General features: G+C 46.3%; 1 protein-coding gene across 7 annotated transcripts in view; it reads left to right on the top strand.

Moving 5' to 3' along the window:
- ryr1b (ryanodine receptor 1b (skeletal)) overlaps positions 1 to 20,699 on the top strand; it is a 59,787-nt gene that overhangs the window by 14,453 nt on the left and 24,635 nt on the right. For all 7 annotated transcript variants that reach the window (XM_078083279.1, XM_040175601.2, XM_078083150.1 and 4 more), the window contains exons 10-62: positions 17 to 173; positions 312 to 476; positions 1,289 to 1,410; positions 1,504 to 1,690; positions 2,743 to 2,878; positions 2,969 to 3,064; positions 3,349 to 3,467; positions 3,623 to 3,756; positions 3,866 to 4,107; positions 4,192 to 4,384; positions 4,854 to 5,070; positions 5,152 to 5,256; positions 5,842 to 5,945; positions 6,032 to 6,115; positions 6,202 to 6,361; positions 6,480 to 6,627; positions 6,715 to 6,920; positions 7,252 to 7,426; positions 7,548 to 7,756; positions 7,833 to 8,179; positions 8,497 to 8,632; positions 8,869 to 9,029; positions 10,063 to 10,225; positions 10,295 to 10,381; positions 10,811 to 11,037; positions 11,164 to 11,608; positions 11,693 to 12,241; positions 12,333 to 12,533; positions 12,843 to 12,954; positions 13,067 to 13,216; positions 13,331 to 13,604; positions 14,398 to 14,515; positions 14,634 to 14,766; positions 14,962 to 15,056; positions 15,149 to 15,284; positions 15,357 to 15,540; positions 15,756 to 15,867; positions 15,960 to 16,080; positions 16,183 to 16,352; positions 16,446 to 16,666; positions 16,976 to 17,066; positions 17,378 to 17,518; positions 17,601 to 17,764; positions 17,876 to 17,954; positions 18,057 to 18,146; positions 18,304 to 18,444; positions 18,984 to 19,061; positions 19,163 to 19,238; positions 19,343 to 19,466; positions 19,803 to 19,918; positions 20,021 to 20,088; positions 20,242 to 20,363; positions 20,577 to 20,626. In XM_078083279.1, the coding sequence (XP_077939405.1) occupies positions 17 to 173; positions 312 to 476; positions 1,289 to 1,410; positions 1,504 to 1,690; positions 2,743 to 2,878; positions 2,969 to 3,064; positions 3,349 to 3,467; positions 3,623 to 3,756; positions 3,866 to 4,107; positions 4,192 to 4,384; positions 4,854 to 5,070; positions 5,152 to 5,256; positions 5,842 to 5,945; positions 6,032 to 6,115; positions 6,202 to 6,361; positions 6,480 to 6,627; positions 6,715 to 6,920; positions 7,252 to 7,426; positions 7,548 to 7,756; positions 7,833 to 8,179; positions 8,497 to 8,632; positions 8,869 to 9,029; positions 10,063 to 10,225; positions 10,295 to 10,381; positions 10,811 to 11,037; positions 11,164 to 11,608; positions 11,693 to 12,241; positions 12,333 to 12,533; positions 12,843 to 12,954; positions 13,067 to 13,216; positions 13,331 to 13,604; positions 14,398 to 14,515; positions 14,634 to 14,766; positions 14,962 to 15,056; positions 15,149 to 15,284; positions 15,357 to 15,540; positions 15,756 to 15,867; positions 15,960 to 16,080; positions 16,183 to 16,352; positions 16,446 to 16,666; positions 16,976 to 17,066; positions 17,378 to 17,518; positions 17,601 to 17,764; positions 17,876 to 17,954; positions 18,057 to 18,146; positions 18,304 to 18,444; positions 18,984 to 19,061; positions 19,163 to 19,238; positions 19,343 to 19,466; positions 19,803 to 19,918; positions 20,021 to 20,088; positions 20,242 to 20,363; positions 20,577 to 20,626 (8,441 nt within the window). The remainder of the gene's footprint in view (positions 1 to 16; positions 174 to 311; positions 477 to 1,288; positions 1,411 to 1,503; positions 1,691 to 2,742; positions 2,879 to 2,968; positions 3,065 to 3,348; positions 3,468 to 3,622; positions 3,757 to 3,865; positions 4,108 to 4,191; positions 4,385 to 4,853; positions 5,071 to 5,151; positions 5,257 to 5,841; positions 5,946 to 6,031; positions 6,116 to 6,201; positions 6,362 to 6,479; positions 6,628 to 6,714; positions 6,921 to 7,251; positions 7,427 to 7,547; positions 7,757 to 7,832; positions 8,180 to 8,496; positions 8,633 to 8,868; positions 9,030 to 10,062; positions 10,226 to 10,294; positions 10,382 to 10,810; positions 11,038 to 11,163; positions 11,609 to 11,692; positions 12,242 to 12,332; positions 12,534 to 12,842; positions 12,955 to 13,066; positions 13,217 to 13,330; positions 13,605 to 14,397; positions 14,516 to 14,633; positions 14,767 to 14,961; positions 15,057 to 15,148; positions 15,285 to 15,356; positions 15,541 to 15,755; positions 15,868 to 15,959; positions 16,081 to 16,182; positions 16,353 to 16,445; positions 16,667 to 16,975; positions 17,067 to 17,377; positions 17,519 to 17,600; positions 17,765 to 17,875; positions 17,955 to 18,056; positions 18,147 to 18,303; positions 18,445 to 18,983; positions 19,062 to 19,162; positions 19,239 to 19,342; positions 19,467 to 19,802; positions 19,919 to 20,020; positions 20,089 to 20,241; positions 20,364 to 20,576; positions 20,627 to 20,699) is intronic.

The following is a 20,699-nucleotide window of genomic DNA, read 5'->3' as shown; positions in this document are numbered from 1 at the left end:
CGTGTCCTACCTGCAGCTGGAGCGGCAGCCACATGAAGTGGGGTCAGTCTTTCCGCATTCGTCACATCACAACGGGCCGGTACCTGTGTCTGGATGAGGATAAGGGTCTGCTGGTGGTCGACCCCGAGCGGGCCAACACCAAACTCTCCGCGTTCTGCTTCCGTGCTACAAAGGTCACAATTCACATTTTGAGTTTCTCCGGCGTCTCCTTCCTTCCGCCCATCTGTTTTTATGCTTTTATTTTGCCTCACATTGACCTCCCTGTGATGTCCCCCCCCCCCCTCTTTTCGCCCTCTGGTTGTCCCGAGCAGGAGAAGGTGGAGGTGGCTCCGAAGCGTGATGTCGAGGGGATGGGCATTCCGGAGATAAAATACGGAGAGTCCATGTGCTTTGTCCAGCACGTGTCCACGGCGCTGTGGCTCACATATGCAGCCCTGGATGCCAAAGCGGCTCGTTTGGGAATGATGAAGAGAAAGGTCAGGATCTCCACCGGGGACCAGAATACATTTTATTACCAGCAAAGTTAAAGCTGATTATGTGTACGGCGGTATTGCAATGGTCATGTCCAAACAATAAACAATAAAAAACAATAAAAATAGGATGTAAACTAATACACTACTAAAACCATAAGATAAGCAGCACAGCAACTACATACAGACTTTGAGAGAACTGTTTGGTATAATTGTTTTAAAAAAAGACCACAGACGAAGATGAATTCGGTTGCTGGATTTGTTGGTGTTGTTGTGCATTGTCTGCAAAAATGTGCATTTCAGTGTAATTTCTGTTCAGAATGGAGTTTAAGAGGAAGTAACTACTAGTTTTTGTTAAACAAGGTTTTCCAGCTTTTAATTTCCCCTCAATCATAGCGGTTATGTTAAGGGGAATTTACATGACTGCACTGACATGCTGTTGTGTTGTGCACAGTGAGGCAAAACGCTGTGACGGTGTTACTAACTAAGGCTTGGCCTGCGTGTGCCCTGAATTTGGAGTATCATGACTTTTATAATCAATTATTATAATTATCACCAACACAGGTCCTATGGCAATTCTATATCTTTTGAGTAAATATAACTATATGAGTTGTGGTCCAACTATTCGTTGCTTCTTAAACTGTAGAAAAGTGAAATGATGATCATTTTTTTCGTTAAGACTCAGTGTGTGTGATTCAAGCTCAACTAGCTAACAGTGACAGTTCCAGTTCTAATCGGACGCCCTGTAGAGTCTAAAGTTTACATATCAGCAGTCACCTCCAGATACCTTTCAATAACCATGTTGTCCGTGTCCCCAGGTCATCCTGCACCAGGAGGGCCATATGGACGATGCCCTTACTGTCTCCCGCTCCCAAACTGAAGAGTCTCAGGCTGCTCGAATGATTTTCAGCACAATGGGCCTCTTCAGGCAGTTCAACAAGTAAGGGTTTACATCCTCAGGTGTGGGGGGAGTAGAGTCTTCTGAAGTCTTCTTCACAGGATGATCAGCATTTTCTTGTGTGAATTCTTCCAGGGGCTTGGACGCTCTGAATGGGAAGAACAAGTCCCCAGGGACAGTGTCTCTTCCTCTGGAGGGGGTAATCCTCTCTCTTCAGGACCTCATCTTCTACTTTTGTCCTCCCGAGGAGGAACTGGAGCACGAGGAGAAGCAGACCAAACTTCGCTCCCTCCGCAACCGGCAGAACCTCTTCCAAGAGGAGGTGATTCACGGTTATCTGCAAAGCCTCGAACACCCAAATTTGACATGTCTTTGATTTTTTACCACAACCTCCATCGCGAGGCAATTTTCTGAGAAATATAACAACAGAACGGGAAAAAAAATAGTTAATTCTAGACGTAAACCAGGCTGATGTACAAAACACACACAGCTGCAGAAAGGCACTGGTCGGTGGGGATCTATATTCAACCCACTGTAGTTTAGATGCACAATGTTTGACTGCTGAAGTTGTCAAATGTTTTAACTTTGAGTGATGATTTTATTTCTGTACCGTATCTAACATCCTTAACTATTACAGAGAGCTGCAGCCTCTGAACGAGAACAGAATAGGCAATCCGTCCCAGCTTAATAAAACGACTTAGAAAACAACTTACCATTTGCTTTAACAAGCATTGTTTGTTAATACAATGAGCTATTGTTCAATGTCACACCCATGTGGGTGTTCTCAGTTTATGGTCCTTATGTTGATGAACATCGAAGTTCTTTTGTTCTTTTCCCTAAATTATTATTAATAGCTCCCCAAAATGTAGTTTAGTTCTTTTTCTCTCTGATGCATTTAGTGTTGCTTGAAATATGACCAATGCTTTTTCCTGTAGCTGAAGGTACCTGAAGCAAAACAAGTCAGCGTCCTGGGCTAGTGCGCTCCTGCTTCGGCTCCAGGGACAGAAAACGTTTCTCCTTTAAATATTACATATTAGCTAGTGAGGACCCTATTACAGCGGCTTTGGTCTCATGCTATACAGTATTTTGCAGACTGGTCTTGGAAAAACGCGATGAAAAATAACCTGGCGACACAACGGGAGGGAGGGGGGCAGTAGTTGTTGCGGCCAGACCGGCTGATGGGTGTGTTTGGAAAGAACCTGTGTGTGCGTTTGTTCAACGGGCGAAAACTGCTGTGCGCAGCGAGGAGTGGGAAATTCTAAACGTGAAAAAAAATGCTTGGGTGGCACTTTTTTATACATAAAAAACCATAATTACTCTGTGTGCATAACCTTTGTGGTCTCTTCCTTGTGTTTCTGTTTTTTCTCTTTTCAGGGAATGATCACCATCGTGCTGGAGTGCATCGACCGCCTCAACGTGTACAACACTGCTGCCCACTTCTCTGAATTTGCCGGGGAGGAAGCCGCAGAGTCCTGGAAGGAGATTGTCAACCTTCTTTACGAGCTGCTGGGTAGAATAATCACTGAGACATAAAGTGCAAAGAAGATGCCAACTGTACTCAATGAAGTAATAATTCCCACTCTGTGTTTCCTCTGAACAGCTTCTCTAATCAGGGGGAACCGCTCTAACTGCGCGTTGTTCTGTGACAACCTGGACTGGCTGGTCAGCAAGCTGGACCGTCTGGAGGCCTCCTCAGGTATCCAGTGGTCCTCACATATTCACTCACACCTACTGACTGCGAGAGCTTCAGGGATCCTAAAAACCAACAAGATTTGAATCAAATTTTCTTCAGAATAGATAATGACTTGTATCCGTTTATGATTCAGCCTTTTATTTCTTTTGAACTATATTTTTATTTATTAAGGCCTTAAAGTCTGAAAGGCTTATTGCTTCATCACTGTCTTTTATTGATGTAGTAGATGTTACTGCTGTTAAAAAGGGAAATAAAAAAGATACTTTTCCTTCTCTTTATACACAAAGGCATTCTTGAGGTGCTGTACTGTGTGCTAATTGAAAGCCCTGAGGTTCTGAACATCATCCAGGAGAACCACATCAAATCGATCATCTCTCTTCTGGACAAGCATGGAAGGAACCACAAGGTACAATGTGGGGGAGTAATGTGTCCGACACGGCTGCCACTTAAGCGACAATTTTGTGAGGAAAACATCCTTCAGGAATTGTCTAACCGGTGGAAGGTTTTGCGCTGCCCAATTTATACATAGAGGTTATTTTAACGCCTCGGTCCTGCCTTTAGGTCCTGGATGTCCTGCGCTCTCTTTGTGTGTGTAACGGCGTCGCTGTGAGGTCCAACCAGAACCTCATCACTGAAAACCTGCTGCCAGGTCGCGACCTCTTGCTGCAGACCAACATTGTAAACTATGTCACCAGGTAATTGAACGGCTGTCAAGCCGCTGGCGTTAAGTCGTGAAAGTCTTTGCGCTTTTATCCTTTTCATCAATCCATGTGCCCAATGGTTTTATTTTTCTTCTGCGCTCAGTTTGAGACCCAACATTTTCCTGGGTACATGCGAGGGCTCCACGCAGTACAAGAAATGGTACTTTGAGATGATGGTCGACTACGTGGAACCCTTTGTGACGGCGCAGGCCAGCCACCTGCGTGTGGGCTGGGCCATGACCGAGGGCTACAGCCCCTACCCCGGGGGGGGGGAAGGCTGGGGAGGCAACGGCGTGGGAGATGACCTCTACTCCTATGGCTACGACGGACTCAACCTGTGGTCAGGTGAGATCCTTCCGCCGACTTATTCACTCTATTTCCCATGATGCTGTGCGTCTCGGGCCTATGACTCGCACGTTCTCCGTTCAGGCACCGTACCCCGCCAGGTGGCTTCGCCCAGTGCGCACGCCCTGGCTGCAGACGACGTGGTCAGTTGCTGCCTGGATCTCAGCGTGCCCAGTATCTCCTTCCGTATTAACGGACACCCCGTTCAGGGAATGTTTGAAAACTTCAATGTTGACGGCCTCTTCTTCCCGGTCATCAGCTTCTCTGCTGGGGTCAAGTAAGTACAAAACAATGACAATGTTCTTTTAACCTCTAAAAATGTTAATATTATTGGTTCCCACGTTAATGTCTTCATTTAAACAGTTCAACAGTGACTTAATGTAACAAATATGAATGCGATGCAGCAGTTTCTCAGGTTGTCGACATGTGACCTACTAATGCAGGGAAACACAAATAATAAGGACTTTAAATCCTTTAATGATCTCTCAAATAATCCCTCTAAAACCTGCAGTGTCTTGTCCCATTGAAGAGGTTTTAGCTGCCGTGTTGTGTGTGTATGTGTGTGTGTGAGGATCCTCACAGCGCCGATATGGGGCTGTTGGTGAATTGCCACCCAAGAGCAGGGAGGGAAACGATGCCTCTGGAATTGGCACAGATATAAAATCAATTTCTTCTCGTGAAGATCAGTGCACTGTTGCCATAAACGATTTAAGTATCACATAAAGACCTTTCTTCTGTCACCTCAGGGCTCGGTTCCTACTTGGCGGTCGTCATGGCGACTTCAAGTTCATGCCCCCGCCCGGCTACGCCCCGAGCTACGAGGCTCTGCTGCCCAGAGACAGGATGCGTATTGAACCCATCAAGGAGTACAAGCACGACTTCCATGGCGTGCGCAACCTGCTGGGTCCCACCATGTCCCTCAACCACACCTCGTTCACCCCTTGCCCCGTGGACACCGTTCAGGTTAAATATCCCAAAACCCCCAAAACCAGAATGTCGAGTGTCTGCTGTATTCGTTTGCTGACTTTCCTTTTTGCCGTTTAGATCGTGTTGCCACCCCACTTGGAGCGCATCCGAGAGAAGCTGGCAGAGAACATCCACGAGCTGTGGGCTGTGACCCGCATTGAGCAGGGCTGGACTTATGGGAGCGTGAGTACTGAGGACAGACGCAACAGAAGACATTATTTATTTGGCCACCTTCGATTTAGATGATTCGATGATGAGCTCTCGACTAATGTGGGGGTCAAAGTGAATATGTATTCATTTCATAATAAAGATGAGACATCCCAGTATGTGACTTATGCACTTTGTAAAATACTTTATTATTTCCTTTAATTCCTAGTTTTTCCCCGTTTACCCCTTTAAAACCCTCTGAATAACATTTGAAGATACTTAGAGGTGTTTTTGTAGGAATGCCAAAAAATTATGTTGTTAACCGCGTTACGTCGTCAACGTTAATAAAATGAACAATTTGTGGTTGATGTTTGCTATCCTAATGTTTATACAATCAATATTCATACTATTAAAACAATTGGACAGTAAGTCCTGTCTCTGCTGTGCAAGATTTTTGCTCAAAAGGAATTTCGATGCATTTGAACTAACCCTAACTTAACCCTAATCCTCCAAATAACGTAATGGAAGCAAATAAAAGTCCAGGCTAATTAATCGTTGGTCAGTTGTTGTTGTTGTTGTTTGGACTAGTGAGAAGTAATCTACAGTCATCTTCCTCTACAGTTCAGAGATGACAACAAGAAACTCCATCCGTGTTTGGTGGACTTCCAGAGCCTCCCTGAACCAGAGAGGAACTACAACCTGCAGATGTCTGGCGAGACTCTGAAGTGAGTCTGTGATTTAGCTTCGGCAAAGGTTTCGGTTTGCCCTCCCACCCTCACGGCTGTTGATATTGTGCCTCGTTTCCCCACAGGACTCTGTTGGCATTGGGTTGCCACGTTGGTATGGGTGACGAGAAAGCAGAGGAGAATCTCAAGAAGATCAAGCTGCCAAAGACGTACGACCACTGACATTTCTGGGTGTATAAACGTTCCACGTCGCCTATTCTGCTTGTCTGAATGTGAGCTTCCGTCTGTCCTCTAGCTATGTGATGAGCAACGCATACAAGCCTGCCCCCCTTGACCTCAACCATGTCAAACTGACACCAAACCAGAACCAGCTGGTAGAAAAACTGGCAGAAAATGGGCATAACGTTTGGGCAAGGGACCGGGTACGACAAGGATGGACCTACAGTATTGTGCAGGTAACAAACTAACATTGTTAATACATCCTTTTTATTTTCATTTTCACTTGTAGTCCACGGCAATGTAGAACATTCCTTCTCGTTTTCATATCAAGTCCTATTCTGTTACGCTTCTCAGGACATCATGAATAAGCGAAACCCTCGTCTGGTACCTTACAACCTGTTGGACGAGAGAACTAAGAAAACCAACCGCGACAGCGTTAACAACGCCGTCCGCACCCTCATTGGCTACGGCTACAACATTGAGCCTCCAGATCAGGAGAGCAGTGAGTCGACCTCCGTTCATCTCACCCCGGATCTCATTGACCTCTCAAACATCCTTCTTAACCTCATCCCTGGTCTCTCCCCTGCAGCTGCCCATGGCCTGGAGAACACGCGTGGGGATAAGGTACGGATCTTCAGGGCGGAGAGGTCGTACGCCGTCACCCAAGGGAAGTGGTACTTTGAGTTTGAGGCCGTGACTACGGGGGAGATGAGAGTGGGCTGGGCTCGTCCCAGCGTCCGCTCAGACACCGAGCTGGGAGCAGATGATCTGGCCTACGTCTTCAACGGCAACAAGGTCAGTCAGATTGAATCAGTGTCGGTGTAGTTAGGGAGAGGTTTTAAGTTCCCTCCCAAGCCGTCCAAAAGTAAAAAGTGGAATTTCCCTAAAGGATTCACATCTCATTGGTTCAAACTAAAAAGAAGAATTTTGAAGACATGATATGTGCTGATATAGATATGTGCAAACCCTTAAAATGTAAGTGTGGCTTGAAAATAAACCAAACTCCATTGTGAAAAGCATTCAGCTGGGCAACATGAAGACAGGGCTAAGTAATCAGGGACAGTGATGTCACTGTTTTTATATTATGAAGCAGTACTTTCTAAATTATTTCTTGAATGCTTTCCAGGCTCAAAGATGGCATGTTGGCAATGAACCCTTCGGTCGGCAGTGGCTCTCGGGCGATGTGGTCGGTTGTATGATCGACTTGACTGAGATGAACATCATGTTCACACTCAACGGAGAGATGCTGATCAGTGACTCCGGCTCGGACATGGCGTTCAAAGACATTGACATCGGGGAAGGTGAGAGTCTCTGTGTGAGCAGCGACACAGTAGTTGCAGTAACGTAAAGGTATTAGAACATCTTTAAAGTTCTTAGGAAATACTTTAAAACCAATAAGGCTCCTCTGTTTGTTCCCCCTAGGTTTCATACCGGTGTGGTCCCTGGGCCTGTCTCAGGTCGGAAGGATTAATCTAGGGCAGAATGTCAGCAGCTTGCGCTACTTTGCCATCTGTGGCCTGCAGGAAGGATTCGAACCTTTTGCCATCAACATGAAGCGAGACATCACCATGTGGTTCAGTAAAAGTCTGCCCCAGTTTGTGCCTGTACCCACCGATCACAATCATATAGAGGTAATCACTCAATCACACTTTTAATGTCCCATGGATAGATCGAACCAAATCATTTATTCCACTTGCTCTCTCCCAGGTGTCCCGCGTGGACGGGACTGTGGACAGCGCCCCCTGTCTGAAGCTGACCCACAGGACCTTCGGTTCGCAGAACGCCAACACAGACATGATGTTCCTCCGACTCAGCATGCCCGTCCAGTTCCACGAGATCTTCAAGTTCCCGGCAGGCACGACTCCTCTCACCCGTACACTCACCATACCGGAGGAGGAAGTGGTAGTGGTGGAGCCCGACTCGGAGTTTGAGGTTCTGAAGAAGTCGGCCGGTCGCAAGGAGCAGGACGATGAAAAGAAGGAGCCGTCTGTAGCGAAGGAGATCGCTTTGGAAAATGAGAAGGACTCTGCATCAGAAAAGGGAAAGAAAAAAGGGTAAGAGTGGCGTCTTCTTAGAGGAGAGGAAGAAGCCTGCAGAGCATTAGATGCACGGGCTGGATCCCTCTGCTCTGTATAACAACAAATCATAGGCCGGAAAGAAGCATCCTTTCTGCACTAATAGAGGCTCTGTGGAGTTGCTCAACTTGCTATACATCCAAAATCCATTATAAAATGACAACAATCGACTGACCATTCCTTTTTTTGTCTCTTCTGCTACATGCAGTTTGCTGATGTGACATTGGGTGGTTTCATTGGATGAATTCTTAAAGCATTACCAAAATCGTTTCACAGTGATCCTCTTTGCACATTAGATTCTTCTCCAAGGCCAAGAAGGTTGCCATGACGCCTCTTTCCCCTCCTCCTGCTCCTCCGATGGTGCCACGTTTGGTGGAAGATGTGGTTCCCGATGACAGAGATGACCCTGAGTTCATCCTGAATACCACCACTGTGAGCTGAACACTATCCACTGCTAATGCTGGATTTATAGCACGTGTTACAATTACCCCTCCAGTTTGTGCATAGTCCTTGAATAAAGGCTAGCAGGAATCGCTGAGACTGCTCATAAGGTGTTAACTGAATATTAGGTTCCAACTTACTATTTTAAGTCATCTAAGTGTTTCTAGATAATTCAATATCACTTTTAAATGTCTCACTCGGATGTCTACCTAATTTTCTATTTTCAGTATTACTACTCGTTGAGGATCTTTGCTGGACAGGAGCCGTCTGGTGTGTGGGTGGGCTGGGTCACTCCTGACTACCACCAGTATGATCCAACCTTTGACCTCTCCAAAGTGCGCAGTGTCACTGTTACTGTGGGAGATGACAAAGGCAACATACATGACAGGTCAGTGACCTTTTTTTAAATGTGAATTAGGCTAGTTGTGTCATTCATTCACATGCATTCATGCTTCAAAAATCATTAGTGGCGTTCAGATTGTCTGTTTGCCACAGAGTTTATTTTCTGCAAAAATCCATTTGTCAAGAACCCGGGCTATGCTATCTTTGTTGTCCTAACATAAAATAAGTAGAGCTGTTAATTGATTCAAATAATTTGACTAATTAATCGTACATTTTGAAATTCATTAATCTCGATTAATGGCGATTAATGAATGTTGTTGTTACAATATTGTTTTTAATGACTTTAGATTTTAGACACTGTTGTTTTATTGTTAATGGTATTTTAACACAAAACTACACACACGTGATCATCGTCACGTGAGGCAGAATTCCACCGAGTGGAACGTGTTGAACTCCTCCATGTGTCAATTAATTAATCTCGGCCACATTAATCACATAGATTAACGCGTTTATGTTGAAAGTCCCTGCAGCATTGTACTTCATAGCTCTAGATTCACAAATGTTTGCACTTCCAATACACGGTTTACCCGTACGTTATAGTGGGGGGGGCGTCCCGCGCTGAAACGTGGGCGCACACACATGTGCGAAATGTCGGTGTCCGACCCACCGCCCACTTTTTAAAACCCAATCTATTGTGTGTTTTCAAGAAAGTGAATAATAAATGCTCTTGAATGTCATCTAATAGTTTGAAGGGAAAAGGACAAACCAGCTAAAGAGGGTTTTAACCTTTAATTGGTCCTACTGTTGAAATGCTGTACACATGCAGACTTTAAACTGTGAGCAGATGGTGTGCTCGAGACTTACTGGAAGTTCTCTGTCCTGGAGACCGGCACCTCATTTAGCTGCATGCTGCTGGAGCATGCAGGGGGGGGGGACCAGGTTTTAACTGATTCTCAGCGTTGTTTTGTTTTTGTCCATCTGTGTTTACATGAGCACTTTGGATCATCCCTATAGCAATCATTAACTGGCATATGAAAGAAAGCCAGATGAGTTTTCACACAGTGGCTATTTCTCTGCAGCATGAAGCACAGTAACTGTTACATGGTGTGGGGCGGCGACCTGGTCAGCAATCAGCAGACCCGCTTCAGCCAGGAGGACATGGTGATTGGCTGCTTGGTCGACCTGGCAACAGGCCTCATGACCTTTACAGCCAACGGGAAAGAGATTAACACCTTCTACCAGGTAAGGAAAGGTTTGTGTCTATTTGTATGACTTATTTTTAGTTGTAAAACAAAACGTGTTTCGTTTCAGGTGGAGCCCAACACCAAGCTGTTCCCCGCCGTCTTCGTTCAGCCCTCCAATCAGAACATGGTGCAGCTGGAGCTGGGCAAACTCAAGGTACGAGCCCATTTTTGGGGGGGGCATTTAGCATCACAGCCAACCCTTTTCCATTGTTTAACACAATGGACCATGTTACCTATTAATGTAGCTGTATAGATTTTAGATGTACTCTAAGGTAGCTGAAAATAAAAGGAAAAGCTTAAAAAATCTAAGCGTGCATATGTGGTCAAAGGGAGAGAGAACAGAAAGAAGGGAAATGTACCTTTTCTTTGGTAATTTTTTCATGTTTATATTTATAATAACAATTTTTATCAGTGAAGTGCATGAAAATACACTGCTTATGTACCTCTGCTAACCAGACATGATGAGTTGAACCGTCATCTCATGCACTACTTTTCTTATTTGTTTAACTTCCCCATTTTGTTGTTGGTTTGATTTACGTCTATGATCGATACCTTCTACCCTCCTGCTCTTTCTCCCTCTCAGAACATCATGCCCATCTCGGCCGCCATGTTCCGCAGCGAGCGCAACAACCCGGTCCCCCAGTGCCCTCCCAGGCTGGATGTCCAGATGCTGACCCCGGTCATCTGGAGTCGAATGCCCAATCACTTCCTCAACCCGGAGGTGGGCAAAGTGAGCGAGAGGTTGGGCTGGATGGTGGAGTGCACTGAGCCGCTCATCATGATGGCTCTGCACATCCCAGAGGAGAACAGGTCAGAGACGATAGCCTCACTGGCGAGTTATTTATGGAGGAAAATGAGCAGCAGCCTGATTTCATCACCTGTATCCTGTGCAGTTGTTATATTTCTAAATGCCCCTTATCGTTGCTTTTCTCCCAGGTGTATTGACATCCTGGAGCTGTCAGAGCGTCAGGATCTGATGAAGTTCCACTACCACACCCTCATGCTCTACTGCGCCGTGTGTGCACTGGGCAACAACCGAGTGGCCCACGCCCTGTGTAGCCACGTGGACGAGTCCCAGCTCTTCTACTCCACCGAGAACACCTACCTGCCCGGACCTCTCCGCAGCGGCTACTACGACCTGCTCATCAGCATTCACCTGGAGTCGGCCAAGCGGGCCCGCCTGGGCACCAATAGGGAATTCATTGTCCCCATGTCCCAGGACACGCTCAGCATCCACCTCTATCCTGACGCAAAGAAGGCCCATTCTCTCCCCGGCGTCGGCCTGACCACCTGCTTACGGCCCAAGCTGCATTTCTCGTCCATCAACTTCGTCGGCACAGACCCTGACTTGTACACCATCAGCCCTGTTTTCCCTCTGCAGGTAAGAGACCGTTTGCTTTGAAAAAAAATGTAAGGAAACTTGAGTTGCATGTGGCTTCAATTTTTTTTGATCGTTCCCTCCCAGGAGCTGAAGACCAGGGCGATTAGCATGTTAACAGAGGCTGTGCTGGACGGGAGCCAGGCCATGCGGGATCCAGTCGGAGGCAGCGTGGAGTTCCACTTCGTCCCCATCCTAAAGCTGATCAGCACACTGCTCATAATGGGAATCTTCAACGATGAGGATACAAAGCACATCCTCAAGATGATCGATCCAAATGTCTTCAGTGGAAAGGAGGAGGAGGAAGAGGAGGCAGAGAAAGCTGAGGCGGGTGGAGCTGCTGAGGAAGCAAAGGAGGAGGAGGAAACGGAAGAGGAAGTTGATGACGATCTCGAGGATGAGGGGGTTGGTGACGAGGAAGATGAGCTGAAAGATTTAGGAGAAGAGCATAAGGAGGAGGACCCTGAGCCTAAAGAGGAAGGAGAGGTGGAGGAGGGAGAGGACAAAGGAGTAAAGGTGGATGGAGAGAAGGCAGAGGAGGAGAAAGAGGCAGTGGAAGTAGAAGTGAAAGAGGAAGAGGAGGGTCTGGAGGAGGGATTGCTCCAGATGAAGTTACCAGAGTCTGTCAAACTGCAGGTGATTATATTTACTACTCATATCTTATCTATCTATCTTATCTCTGGAACCTATGATACATCTTAAACTCCCCGTCTCCTCTTCGTCTCAGATGTGCACACTCCTGCAGTACTTCTGCGACTGCGAGCTGCGCCACAGAGTGGAGGGCATCGTGGCTTACTCCGACCATTTCGTCAACAACATTCAGAAGAACCAACGCGTTCGCTACAACCTGCTGATGAGAGCCTTCACCATGTCGGCTGCTGAGACCGCGCGCAAGACCCGCGAGTTCCGTTCACCTCCACAGGACCAGGTACTGAGGAACCACTGGAATGACCGATGTTGAGGTTGGAATTCCAAATGAATTGGAAGTTTGACTATTGACAGCTTATTTCTAAAGAAAGCGAGAACTGACATTGAGATGGTCTTGTCTCAAAAGTTCTTGTTTGAAGTTCTGTTGTTAAGGTACAATTTATTTTTGTGTGATGGAGAAGGCAAGAAGAAGTGCGTCCTGCATTGCAAAAAAAACAAAAAACACCTTGAAATGAACCAAATGCCTCATTCAAAATGTGAAAAAGCAAACTATGCTGATGTTTTTTTTTTTACTATGTTCTTCCTCTAGGTCCTCTTGTTGACCAACTTCAAGCACAGTCCGGAGGATGAGAACAGTCCGGTGCCCGAGGAGGTCCGGGACACTCTGATAGAGTTCCACAATGACCTCCTTCTTCACTGCGGTGAGAAGTCCTGTGAAGATGCTGCATGTTTTTTGTTGTTCTCTGCAAGTTTGGGTAACTTTCTGTTATCTATTTAGGTTTCTAAGTGCTGAATTACCCATTCCACTCACAGGTATACATATGGAGGAAGAGCCGGAGGAGGAGGAGGTCGACTCGTCGTTGAGGGGCAGACTCATCAGTCTGGTCGATAAGATCAAGAGCTTGCGCAAGAAGAAGAATGAGGCAGAGGAGGCGCCAGAGTTGGAGGAGGAAGCAAAGCCGAGTAATGATATGTTACAGACTCTGTTAATTGGTCCAAAAAATAGCTAAATCAGCCTCTAAGAATCCAAAACACATGATATTGCATAACAGACCTCATTGTGTCCACTCCACGAAGGCTCCCTTCAGGAACTGATCTCCCACACCATGATCCACTGGGCCCAGGAGTCGTTCATTCAGAACCCGGAGCTGGTGCGCCTGATGTTCAGCTTGCTCCACCGGCAGTACGACGGCCTCGGCGAGCTGATCCGATCGCTGCCCAAAGCCTACGCCATCAACGCCGTGTCCGTTCAGGACACCATGGACCTACTCGAGTGCTTGGGACAGATCCGTTCACTGCTCATTGTCCAGATGGGCCCGGAGGAGGAGCGGCTCATGATCCAGAGCATCGGGTCAGTATGAACTAATGCATCAGTAGTTGTGATTTAAGGCGGGACATGTATTCATATCTTCACTCTTTTTACGTATTACTTATTATTATTATTATTTATGTCAAAATCTCCCGGCTACACATTTTTATTTACAGATACCTTCATATACACAATCCTTTGGAACATTTCCTTACCTTGATGATACAATATTAAAAATATTTTTGGTTCTTTCCTAAAGCTTTCAATTAAATATCTAGATTCTTTAAAAGCCATACAACAAAAAAATCCGACTCTGCAGACCATGTTAAAGGAAAGCATGAAATAGAAAACCTCTCCATATCAATTTGGAGACAGTGTGGGATTGGCGAAGTCACTGGCATCTATTTGAGGAGTATCCAAGGATTTCTTCATAAAGCATTAAAAGGCATTATACTTAACACTGACCTTCCCCCTGAAATGTTCTACATATCGTCCGGATGAATACGTGTTTGGCATTTTAACAACCGTGTGTAAAAAAAAAGCACTCACAAGGAGCTGGCTGCTTCCAGCTCAGTAAACCTCATTGAAATTCATTCAATTATTTTTTTAAGTCCCCCCTGACAGATCATTTTATTGCGAATGGTGCACGTTCTGAATGGACAGAATTACCCAATTTAGAAGAATTGGAGGCGGCAGGAGACAGCATTTTGCCCGCGGGCTGATGTATATGTTACTAAGGGATTTTAATGAAAAAACAACTCAGGCTCATCCCGCCCTAAAATGTAATGCAATCATTTCTAGTGTGTCATCACAACTCAACCAGTAATTCTTTCAGGAACATCATGAACAACAAGGTATTCTACCAACATCCCAATCTGATGAGAGCTCTTGGCATGCATGAGACAGTCATGGAAGTGATGGTCAACGTGCTGGGCGGAGGAGGAGACTCGAAGGTAACTGTGAGGATCTTCAGCCTTAGTCTATCCTTGTGTTCAGGCTCACCTGCATGATTGTCCTGTTGGAATGAATTACAGCTCAGAGTCAACAGATCTTTTCACTTCTTCTCTCCAGGAGATTCGTTTCCCCCAAATGGTGACCAACTGCTGTCGCTTCCTGTGCTACTTCTGTCGCATCAGCCGACAGAACCAGCGCTCCATGTTTGACCATCTGAGTTACCTGCTACAGAACAGCGGCATCGGCCTGGGTCCGTATCCGTTGGCTGTGCTTTACATAGAGCTGTGTTTCCACAGTGTGGGTTAAAAGAATGTCAAAAACATGTAAAGATGAGCTCTTTCCATCATCAGAGGTTGTGTGAAATGTTTATGCTGAACAAAATGGAGGGACTAGCCTGCATCCTGAGCAAAGAACAAGCAAGGACTTACTGGTTTCACATTTGCAGGCATGCGTGGGTCCACACCTCTGGATGTGGCTGCGGCTTCTTGCATCGACAACAATGAGCTGGCCTTGGCTCTGCAGGAGCAGGACCTGGAAATGGTCAGCGGAAAAATTCCAAAAAGATGAGAAAGAAACGCAAGAATGGATGCGTTGTCTCACAGTCTCTCTCGGTGTCTCCTCCCATGATGCAGGTGGTGACATACCTGGCGGGCTGTGGTCTGCAGATGTGTCCGATGCTCCTCTCCAAGGGCTACCCGGACATTGGATGGAACCCCTGTGGAGGAGAGAGATACCTGGACTTCCTCCGCTTTGCTGTCTTTGTTAACGGTCAGCAACGCTCATTGCATTCGTTGTTCTGAGGTACTTGTAGCCGCCGCTGACCTACGCACGTCCTCCCAGGAGAGAGCGTGGAGGAGAACGCCAACGTCGTGGTGCGTCTGCTCATCCGGCGGCCCGAGTGCTTCGGCCCGGCCCTGAGAGGAGAGGGCGGGAACGGTCTGCTGGCGGCAATGGAGGAGGCCATCAAGATCTCGGAGGACCCGGCGAGGGACGGACCCACTGTCAAAAAAGACAGACGCTTTATGTGAGCTTTGGCAATAGTGGTGTCAATAGTAAACCGTCTTAGACATACGGCGGGGTAAAAGAAACGCGCCTCCTTCCCCGTCATCATTTGGTATTTTTAAAATCAATTTCTTTCTAATAATTGGTGCAGTAGATGTGATTTCGGCTGCACCGTTTGACAAATGAATCAATGGGCATCAGTACAAAGCTATGCTCCAATGTCCTCTTGATTGGCAGGTTCGGGGGTGAGGAGCAGCACGAAGAGAACCGGGTACATCTGGGGAATGCGATCATGTCCTTCTACTCGGCCCTCATCGATCTGCTGGGTCGCTGCGCCCCGGAGATGCATGTGAGTACAACAGCTTTTCGCAATATCGATTTCTCTTTGGCTTTGGCTCAGGTCGGTGACCCGCGGCGTCTCCTATATGCTCACGTCTGCAGCTGATCCAAGCAGGCAAGGGGGAAGCTCTCAGAATTAGGGCCATCCTGAGGTCTCTGGTGCCCATAGAGGATCTGGTGGGCGTCATCAGCTTACCCGTCCAGATTCCTGCCTACGGGAAAGGTGAGACACTCGGAGCCACGTGTGGATGCGCTGTGCTTCTGTGCAACATCTGGCCGCCATCTGCCACCGTCCCGTGTCTCATTTCTTCTGTCCGAATCGCAGATGGGCAGATTATTGAGCCTAAGATGTCCGCCAGTTTTGTGCCGGACCACAAGGCCTCCATGGTGCTGTTCCTCGACAGAGTTTACGGTATCGACAACCAGGACTTCTTGCTTCATGTGCTGGAGGTTGGCTTCCTGCCCGACATGAGGGCTGCAGCCTCTTTGGACACGGTGACTACGAAAAGAAGCAGCAAAACGGAAAACGATGTTACTTACTACTCCATCCATCTCCAGAGTGTTACACAAATGTTTTTGTGATTCCAGCTGTCGTTCAGTACGACTGAAATGGCCTTAGCACTGAACCGCTACCTCTGTTCGGCCGTGCTGCCTCTGATCACCAAGTGCGCCCCGTTGTTCGCTGGGACGGACCACCGGGCCATCATGATCGACTCCATGCTCCACACCATCTACCGCCTATCCCGCGGCCGAGCCCTCACCAAGGCTCAGAGGGACGTCATTGAGGAGTGCCTCATGTCGCTCTGCAAGTCAGTACCGATCCCCATCTCGCCATTTGGAAACGTGCCGATGATAATTGGGGATCTTAATGGTGGTTTAATTAGGGTTGGCTATGGAATTCAACTAAACTTACAACTAAAGTTGCTTTTTTTGGTATTACAGAGTGAGTGAAGCACCGTAGCACCACTGGGTAGTGGTACCTCATTTGAGATGTTGTTTCAAATATGGCTTTTAATAATAAAAATATTTATTTTGCATCCGTGGAAGAACATGGAAGAAACAAGATCCCTTTTTTAAACAGCTAGATTCCTCATGAAGCATTTTCATGACGTTCACAGGTACCTGCGACCCTCCATGCTGCAGCATCTGCTTAGACGGCTAGTATTCGATGTGCCCATCCTCAACGAATATGCAAAGATGCCTCTCAAGGTTGGCCCGCCATTTTATTCTACACTGTATTTGCTTTATTTAATTGCATTTTAGTGAAAGGTTATTTAATTCTTTCAGTTTTATAGAAACAAATAGAAATGCAAAATATGTTGTGCGTTAGATACAATCTATTCAAACACACAAATGTCTGCATTATCAACATGGATTACATCCCAGGGATTATTATATTTTCTTGTGCATTTTCTTGTTCAGTTGTTACAAACACTTACCAGCAAATCGTTTTCTTTGGGAATAGGCCAACCATGTATTGCATAAATACTTTATATTGATCTATCATTGAATTGTTCCAGCTGCTGACCAATCACTATGAGCGCTGCTGGAAGTACTACTGCTTGCCCAACGGATGGGCTAATTTCGGGGTGACCTCAGAGGAGGAGCTTCATCTGTCTCGTAAACTCTTTTGGGGAATCTTTGAATCTCTGGCGCAAAAGGTGAAAAGATCTCAGCGTGTTTTTTCATCTCTTTAATTGCGCAGATTTAAAGCTTGACTCCTCCTCCTCCTCCAACTTTTAGAAATACGACGCAGAGCTCTTCAAGATCGCCATGCCCTGCCTCTGTGCTATAGGAGGAGCCATCCCGCCTGACTACGTGGACGCCACATACTCCTCTCACGTGGAGAAGAAGGCCTCTGTGGATGCTGAAGGCAACTTTGACCCCAAACCAGTGGAGACAACCAAGTGAGCAGAGAAATACAACTGTACAAAAATAGCTTTGACAAGTTGCAGTTTCATGAATAGTGGATGATATTCATGACCAGGACACTAAATATGAATATAACTTATTCTTAGCACTATAATCCCAGAGAGGCTGGATGCCTTCATCAACAAGTATGCAGAGCACACTCATGACAAATGGGCCTTCGAGAAGGTCAGTGACAAGAAATGTAAAGAACCAGATATGAAAGTGCCCGTTTGTGTTTTTGAAAGACGTTGTTGTAATAATCATCTCAATGTTTGAATCCATTTTCAGATTCAGAACAACTGGACCTACGGAGAGGTGTTGGATGAGAACGCCAAGTCTCACCCAATGCTGCGGCCATACAAAACCTTCTCCGAAAAGGTAATGATTCTTCTGTCTAGTCTGAATCATAATCTCCACTTAAACTGTTACTAAAAATGTAATACTTAAGCAATTAGCGCCTCATTTCTGATCATCGACGTTCTGAAAACAGCCTACAACAGTTGTTTTTTAAAATCCTCTTGTTTCTGTTTCTCAGGACAAGGAGATCTATCGTTGGCCCATCAAAGAATCTGTCAAAGCCATGCTGGCCTGGGAGTGGACCATGGATAAAGCCAGGGACGGGGAGGTGGAGGTGGAGAAGAAGGCCGCCACACGCAAGATCTCCCAAACTGCTCAGGTAGAAGAGAGAGGAGCCAGAATAAGATGCTCCTAAAGGGAAATGAATTGACTTTGAGATCGATAGACTTCTTGTTTGTGCTTTGAATTGTAGCAGCAGGCTCTGGAAAGTCATCATGTTGTGTAGCCTGTCATTTATGTTTTTTCTCTATTTAAGTTTTTTTGGGGTAGTTTTTTCTTATCTATCATAGGACAGATGGTTTAGAATTTTATACCGACTGTCACATGTTTGTGACACGTGACATTGGACTATAAATAAAATATTCTTGAATAATGGGATTGTGTCAAACTAGGCTCTCCCCCCAGATCTAAAAAAATAATCAAACTTTTCTATTCACAGTTCACTATTGACTCATTGAAATTGGTATTTTTAAATATTTTACACTTATGCATATGTTAAATTAACAATGGTTAAATTAACATATGCTGATTCAATTTAAAAAGTTTGGACCGGTATATTTTTGTGGGAACCTCCTGGAGTCTTCCAGAGGTCTCTAAATGTCACACAGAGAACCACAGCTCTCTGTTTTCTGCCTTCAGGCCACTTATGATCCCAGTCACGGATACAACCCTCAGCCGGTGGACATCGTAGGAATGGCCTTGTCCAGGGAGCTGCAGGTACGCGTCTCCACGTCACTGCCCTGATTACTGTACGGTCGTATTTAGTTTGGACTGTCAGGAGCCTGACTCTATAATGTCGCCCCCCCCTCACCGTACAGTCTATGGCCGAGCAGCTGGCCGAGAACTACCACAATACCTGGGGCAGGAAGAAGAAGCTGGAGCTGCAGGCCAAAGGTAAGAAGCGTTTTCTGTGACACATCCGCGTCGGACGAGTTTGTTCTTAGCGATCATCGCTAGTTTGCAGTCGGTACAGTCCAAAAGAAAACGACCTCTGTTAGGTGCTGGCACCCATCCTCTGCTGGTGCCGTACGACACCCTGACGGCCAAGGAGAAGGCCAGGGACAGGGAGAAGGCCCAGGACCTGCTCAAGTTCCTCCAGCTCAATGGATATGCTGTGACAAGGTAAGCAGGATATTTTGACCAGTTCCTTTAAGGTTTGAGGACAGATGGATAAATCACAAACAGTGTCCTCTGACAGCAGGATCCTCCCTGCTGTGCAGCAACATTTTGGTTGCTGAACTGTTGGAGAAAAGTCTATAGCACTCAAATAAAAATGGCTGCCTAACAGGGTGAGACATTTAGAGCTAAGTTGGACGCTGTGAGTGATCTATATTCAGAGAGCTAGCCATCTACTTCAACAACAGCTATAGTTTACAATTTAAGGAAAATGGTGACAGGAAAAAACAGGTTATTTTTCCCTCTCTCTTTATTTTCATTTATTCTTTACTCTGTCTTCAGGGGACTGAAGGACATGGAGCAGGACATTTCTTCCATTGAGAAGCGCTTCGCCTACGGCTTCCTCCAGAAGCTCCTCAAATGGATGGACATCGCCCAGGAGTTCATTGCTCATCTCGGTACTGTGGCTTGCCAGACTTCTAACCTTTAAAAGCGCACCGGCTTATCGACATGCACCTTTTGAGGGGCGGATTTTATTTTGACTCTGTTTTCTATAACAGAGGCTGTGGTCAGCAGTGGCAGAGTGGAGAAGTCGCCACATGAGCAGGAGATCAAATTCTTTGCCAAGGTGAGCTGCTCGTGCTGCAACTGCACAGGAGTTAATGTTGCCTTGGAGACGCCATCCTGTTAATGAACACAGAGGCATGCGGCCTGTTTGATTTGATGATGTGCTTATTATTTAGTTGCTTTTCTCTGCAGTTAATAGTTATTCTTTTTATAGATCCTCTTGCCACTGGTCAATCTATACTTCAAGAACCACTGCCTGTACTTCCTCTCCACTCCCGCTAAAGTCTTGGGTAGTGGAGGGCATTCCTCCAACAAGGAGAAGGAGATGATTGCGAGGTATGTGTAGTAAAAGCTTCTCATCTGCCTTTCCTCGTCTGCACGACTGTGACTGTGCAGGCCTCTTCCCCCTGTCTCCATCTCTGTGTTATTATTGTGTAATATCAAGTTAGAAATCCTTATCCTCCCTTCAGCTTCCTGTGTCACTTCCCGTCTTTCCTGCCCTGTTTCCCTTTACCGTTCTCCCTCCTCTTTTTTCTCCTCCTCCCTCAGTATCTTCTGTAAGTTGGCTGCTTTGGTGAGGCACAGAGTTTCTCTCTTTGGTAAGGAACCTGCACGGTGGCGTTCCGGCCTGTCACCATCTCTGTCGCTTTGTTGAATCCGTTTTCCCTTCTC

Source organism: Gasterosteus aculeatus, chromosome 1 (genome assembly GCF_964276395.1).
Source record: "Gasterosteus aculeatus chromosome 1, fGasAcu3.hap1.1, whole genome shotgun sequence".
NCBI classification, from domain to species: domain Eukaryota; kingdom Metazoa; phylum Chordata; class Actinopteri; order Perciformes; family Gasterosteidae; genus Gasterosteus; species Gasterosteus aculeatus.
The sequence above is the reverse complement of the archived record's forward strand: the minus strand, read 5'-3'. Positions and strand labels throughout refer to the sequence as shown.